The sequence below is a fragment of the Manacus vitellinus genome, unplaced genomic scaffold (genome assembly GCF_001715985.3).
Source record: "Manacus vitellinus isolate BGI_N305 unplaced genomic scaffold, ASM171598v3 scaffold_106_pilon, whole genome shotgun sequence".
In the NCBI taxonomy this organism is placed as follows: Eukaryota; Metazoa; Chordata; class Aves; order Passeriformes; family Pipridae; genus Manacus; species Manacus vitellinus.
Genome location: NW_021938827.1, coordinates 404,538 through 410,058, shown reverse-complemented (window position 1 = coordinate 410,058; position 5,521 = coordinate 404,538). Strand labels below are relative to the sequence as shown.

At 59.4% G+C, this 5,521-nt stretch overlaps 2 protein-coding genes across 2 annotated transcripts in view; both read right to left on the bottom strand.

The window, feature by feature from the left end:
- The window catches only part of NAXE (NAD(P)HX epimerase), a 3,668-nt gene extending 2,525 nt beyond the window's left edge, over positions 1 to 1,143 (bottom strand). The window contains exons 1-2 of the mRNA XM_029964116.1: positions 1,032 to 1,143; positions 230 to 381 (exon numbers count right to left, since the gene is read on the bottom strand). Coding sequence (XP_029819976.1) covers positions 230 to 381; positions 1,032 to 1,143 — 264 coding nt within the window. The remainder of the gene's footprint in view (positions 1 to 229; positions 382 to 1,031) is intronic.
- A 326-nt stretch (positions 1,144 to 1,469) lies between these two features.
- Positions 1,470 to 3,708, bottom strand: TTC24 (tetratricopeptide repeat domain 24; the record flags this gene model as incomplete). Its single annotated transcript, XM_029964108.1, has 8 exons — positions 1,470 to 1,602; positions 1,722 to 1,789; positions 1,883 to 1,954; positions 2,036 to 2,209; positions 2,323 to 2,444; positions 2,581 to 2,709; positions 2,790 to 3,008; positions 3,087 to 3,708. Coding segments are annotated over 8 exons (1,539 nt in total), but the record flags the coding sequence as incomplete, so codon positions are not given.
- Positions 3,709 to 5,521: the final 1,813 nt, after the last annotated feature.

The following is a 5,521-nucleotide window of genomic DNA, read 5'->3' as shown; positions in this document are numbered from 1 at the left end:
CAGCCCCCTCCGCCCTCTCCAGTCCCCTGGGGACCTCCGCGGTCCCTCCAGCCCTCGTCTAGGACCCCGCGGTCCATCCAGCCCCTCCTTCCACTCCAGTCTCCCCCGGGACCCCCGCGGTCCCTCCAGTCCCTTCATTCCCCTCACCGCCAGACCCTGGCATGGAAAGGATGGCAGAAACAGAGTGGGGTCAAAACCGTGTTGGCTCAATGGGCCCCCCTGCTCCAACTTGGGGCTGGAGAGCCCTCCCGAGAAACGGCATCTCCCACGTGTCCTGCTGGTCACACAAGGTTGCAGACAAGGGACAGTGTCCTGGTCCCTCTGCGAGGTTCTCGGCGGGGCCAGCAGCTGGTGACAGGGGCAGTGGGGTCATCGCCAGGGCTGCGAGATCACGGAGGCATCACAGGTTTTGGGGGTGTCCAGCGGGAAGCAAAATGGAGTTATGGAGTCATAGACTGCTTTGAGTGGGAAGGGACCTTAAATCCCATCTTGTCCCACCCTCCTGTCATGAGCAGGGACACCTTCCACTAGACCAGGTTGCTCCAAGCCCCGTCCAACCTGGCCTTGGACACTTCCAGGGATGAGGCAGCCACAGCTTCTCCGGGCAACCTGTGCCAGGGCCTCACCACCCTCACAGCCAGGAATTTCTTCCCCATATCCCATCTAACCCTGCCCTCTGGCAGTGGAAAGCCATTTTCCCATGTCCTGTCACTCCAGGCCCTTGTCCAAAGTCCCTCTCCAGTCCTCCTGAAACCCCTTTAGGCAGTAGCAGGCAGGAGGTTCATACTGGGGTGCTGGAAACTACCCTCAGATCTACTGCCCCATCCACAGGGTAGGGTTTGATGTTGGCTACAAGGTGTCAAAATCCCCAGGCCCTGTGATTTTTGGCTTGGAGATTAGTCCATTGCAAGGATCAGGGGTGTCCCAAGCCCTGCTGGGGGTCTCTACCCCTGAACCCTCCTCTCAGAGGACACCCTGGAGTCCAAACCTCCTGTCTGCTCCCTTGTCCACTCCCCCAGGGCATCACCTACCGCTCCAGAGGCCTTGGCTGGAGGGTTTGGTGGTGACGATGCCCTGTGGAACACGGTGTGAGACCTGCAGCCCTGGGCTCTCCACGGAAGTGACACTCCGGTTGTGTTCCATACTTACATGGCTGGAGGTCTGTGTGGGGTGGTGGGGCCAGGCACAGGGGGGTGGTCCTGTTACTGGCAACAAAGTGCAGCTCATGTGGAGGTGGCAGAGAGCATCTGCGTGACAAACTCTCCCCATCCCATCGTGACCGAGCCCTCCCCAGGTTCCAGCTGGAAGTACCCCAAACCCACTCCCCAGAATTACGGATCTTTAAAAATCTCTGGATTTTCCCCATTAACCAGGAGAAGTCCCCAGAGAGACACCACTCATTGTGCTACATCTGCTGCAGGGGTATTTGGGTACCAGGGGCTGTACTGGGGTGACTCCCTCTCGCCCACCTACCTGTTAGCCTGGGGCTGACTCAGACACCCTGGAGCCACATCGGGACCACCCTCATCCTCCCCAGAGGTGCTCAGGATGCTGTGTGGGTTGCAGGGCTCCAGCGCGAGGCCATCAGTCAGGGCCACTCCTCTGCCTCCGGGGAGGAAGCACAAACAGGCAAGAGCAGAGTATCAGACTGTGTTGAAGCCTCAGCTCCGGCAGGAATCTCCTGGATGGCTCAATCCTGCATTTAGTTCTAACCCTCTCACCTGAATGCTTGGGATGTGCTCCTGGCACATATATGTAGAGCTGGTCCTGCGCTTTCCCTCCAAAGGACCTGGAGTGAAGGAAGGAAGGTTTGTCTCCTGGGTGATGCTGGGAACTCATCCCAGAGGAAGGAGGGAGAGGACAGCAGCTTTCCTACTCACACCTCACTCCTCTGGACCCGTGTCCCACTGGCTTGGGGCAGCATGGAGCAAAACCGCAGCTGGCTGAGCTCCTGCTGGGATGGAGGGATGGCTGGGGCTCATATGTGTGTCCCTCTGCCCACCAAACCTGGGCACCTCTTGCCACCAACCCCTACTGGGGTCCCAGCCCCCAGCCCGCCTGTGTGTCCCACACCCAGGGTGATGCTCACCAGAGCTGGGGTGGGCACTCGGCCCCCACGCTGGGAGAGGCGGCCACCGAGGCAGAGCCGGTGCTGGATGGCATCCGTGAGCTTGTGCACAACCCGCTCTCGGGCAGCTCTGGGGGTGTCCTGTGGTGGACAGAGCCCACATAGATGATGGGCTGAGTGGGTCTGTCCCCAGGGCTGGGGCACCCGTGATGCATAGCAGAGTTTGGCCCTGGAGGTTCCCCAGTGTGTCTTACCTGGCAGTGGGAAAGCAAAGTCAGGGCCTCCTGGTAGTGCCCGATGGCTTTCTGGGGGTCTCCCAGGTGGAAGCAGGCTGTGCCCAGCCCCTCACATGCTTGCCACTGCCCCTGCACGTCCCCTGGGAAGCAAAAGGCAGCATCAGTCCCAGCACAGTGTAGTCGAGGTCCTGGGCAGGGAGCATCACCCAGCTTGAGTCCACTCAGCACCTGGATGCTGCAGACTGCCCGGGGGGGTTTGCCTGTGCCTCCCCTTACCTGAGTCCCGGAAGGCTTGCAGGGCGTGCAGGTAGTTCTCCGCGGCAGCCTCATGGTTCCCGAGCCGGCTCCAGGCGTACGCCAGATTCCCGAGGCACTGCCCCTGCGCCCTCCGTTTCCCCAGAGTGCCTGGAATTGGGAACACGGGGCTCCATCCCAAGCCAGTACATCCAGCAAAGCCAAGAGCCGGAGACAGCGGTGTAACCTACCGTGCAGCGCGGCCGCGCGCTGGTGCCAGCCCAGCGCTGTGCCAAAACTGCACAGGGCATTGTGGGCAGCACCCAGGTTCTGCAGCAGTGCAGCCTCCCGGTGCCGGTCCCGCTCCAGCTCCCCTCCGCAGAGCCCGAGGGCCCGCTCGAAGCTCTCAACAGCCAGGGAGAAGATGTGGAGCTGGGAGTAACCCAGGCCGATGTCGTTATAGAGTTTCCCTGGGGGCATAGAGGAAAAGTGGGTGCAGGAGCTGCTACCTGGGACCCTTGAGAGCAAAGGGTGCAGCACAGCGTTACCTCGCAGGGCCGGGTCGGGGATGGTCTCACAGAGCGAGTGGCACTGGGCGAGGACCCCTGCGATCTCTGCCGCTCGGAACCGCCGGCTCTGCAGCATGGAGCCACTCGCCCTGCTCAGAGCCACCGCCGCGGCCTCAGGGCTCTCCGCTGCCGTGTAGGTCTGTGCCGCGTCCAGGAAGCACCGCGCGGCTCGTGCTGGCTCCCGCATCCCCAGGTAGCAGCAGCCCATCTGCATGTGGGTCCCTGCTCGACCACCAGCCTGTGACACGTCATTGTGGCCGGTGGCTTTGCCAAAACAAGCCTTAGGAAAGTCCTGAAGCCCTTCCTGAGCTGCCCCAACGTTGAAATAAAGGTCCCCCGAGTGCTCCCCATTCTCCCTCTCCAAGGGCTGGGACTGGAGGAGGAACTTAAGGGCCTTTCTGGGCTTCCCGGTCTCCACGTAGGCAGCCCCCAGGTTGAAGGCACAAGCCTTGTGGAGCTGAGTGCTCACCATGTCCCTGGAGAGGAGCAGGGCCTTCCTGAAGCACCCCACTGCCTCCTGCCCGGCACCCAGTGCCAGTGCCTGGTGCCCGGCTTGTGTGAGCCCCTCAATCGCAGCCACCCTCCCCACCACCTCATCACCTCCCTCCTGGGCATCTCCCCTGGCCTTGGCCGCCTTCTTTTTCTTCAGGCTCTTCTTGCAGCTGGGAGGGTTGGTGGGGGCTGTGGAGGCTGCAGGGGCTGCAGGGGTGGTGGTGGTGGTGAGGATGGGGTTGTCAGGGGTGGTGGGTTGCACTCCTGGGTCAGCAGCCTCCTCTGAAGCCATAAGCAGGGGCAGTGACCTGTCTACAAGAGAGGCAGAGGCTCAGGCAGCTAAGCTGGCATGATCCTGCCAGGGATCGCTTCAAATGAGCAGAGTTATTTTATATTATTTACGAAAAATTAGGGAACTCTTGCAGTTTGTTTGCTGCTAAAATTTCAGGGAGGAAAAAGGCCTTTCCACAGAGGACCCTGCTAACCTCGGTGGCCACCAGAGGTGAGAGAGGTCACTCCGGGAGCAGGGAGATGCTGCAGCACGTGGAGGGGGGGGGGAGAGAGGGTCCAGGGGAATTGTGTTCCCGGTTGCCTTTTTGGGAGGCAGAATAACCATTAGCACATACTTACTGTTTGCTCTTCAGGTGCAAAGGGTGCTGAGAGCAGGGAGGGGAGGGACAGGGCATCCCTGCCGTGGCTGCTGCAAGTCACAGCTCTCTGATGGGGATGGATGGAGGGGGTCCAAGGGGCCTCTCCACCTGGGCTTCCTGGAAAGTTGCCCCGAGCAAGTCTCAGCCCCCCAGTGATGGCCGCTGGTGCCTGGTGCTGGAGCACAGCCGAGTTCTGAGTGGCAGGAGCATGGCAGGAGCTGGCACAGGCTGGGACAAAGCTCCTGGGGAAGCACATCCTGCAATGGCCCCGCTGACTCTGGTTTCATCCCTGTCACCAGCATGGTGTGCAGCGCCATGGCAACTCCGTGCAGCAGCACCGGTGTGAGACCTGTCATGGATGGACGGCACAAACTGGGTGACAGTGTCATGGTTTAAGGCCAGATGGAAATTAGGCACCACAGCCACTCGCTCATTCCCCCTTTTTCTCCCTTCCAACCCCATGGAATAGGGAGGAGAATCAAAAGTGAAACCTGTAGGCTGAGATAAGAACAGTTTAATAATAGAAAACAAAGTAAAATACAATAATAATGGTAAGTAATAATAATAAAAAAAAGGGAAAGAAAAAACCCCCAAGTGATAAACAATACAATTGCTCACCACTCGCTGACTGATGCCAGACTCCCTTCCCAAACCCAGATCAGCCCCTCCCAGGTAATTTCCCCAGTTTATATACTGGGCATGATGGTCTATGGTATGGAATATCCTTTTGGCCAGTTTGGGTCACCTGCCCAGGCTATGCTCCCTCCTAGTTTCTTTTGTGAACCTTCTCACTGGCAGAGCACGAGGCACAAAAAACCCTAAAGGTCCTTGACTTAGGAGAAACACAATTTAGCAAAAACCAAAACATTGGCATTATCAACATTATTCTCATTCTGAATCCAAAACACAGCACTGTGCCAGCTACTGAGAAGAATATTTTAGCTCCATGCCATCCGGAACCAGGACTGATGGATCCTACAAACACATAGTGGAGGGCACAACTGTGCGCTGGGCAGCACCAGCGCATGATGGACAGGACACGGGCACAAGGGATGACACAACCACGCCATGGATGGCACAACTGGCCCCTCACTGTCTCGGCAGCTCATGGCAGGCGCTGGGGGCTCGGTTCGTGGCAGGGCAGGTCTGTGCTTTGGCGCAGGTTGATGGACAGCTGCAGAGCAAGGAGGGCACAGTGAACCCCAGGGCTGGCACCCGGGCCTGGCACAGCCTTGGCCCCTGGGCACAGCCCGTAGTGGGGTCCCTCAGCAG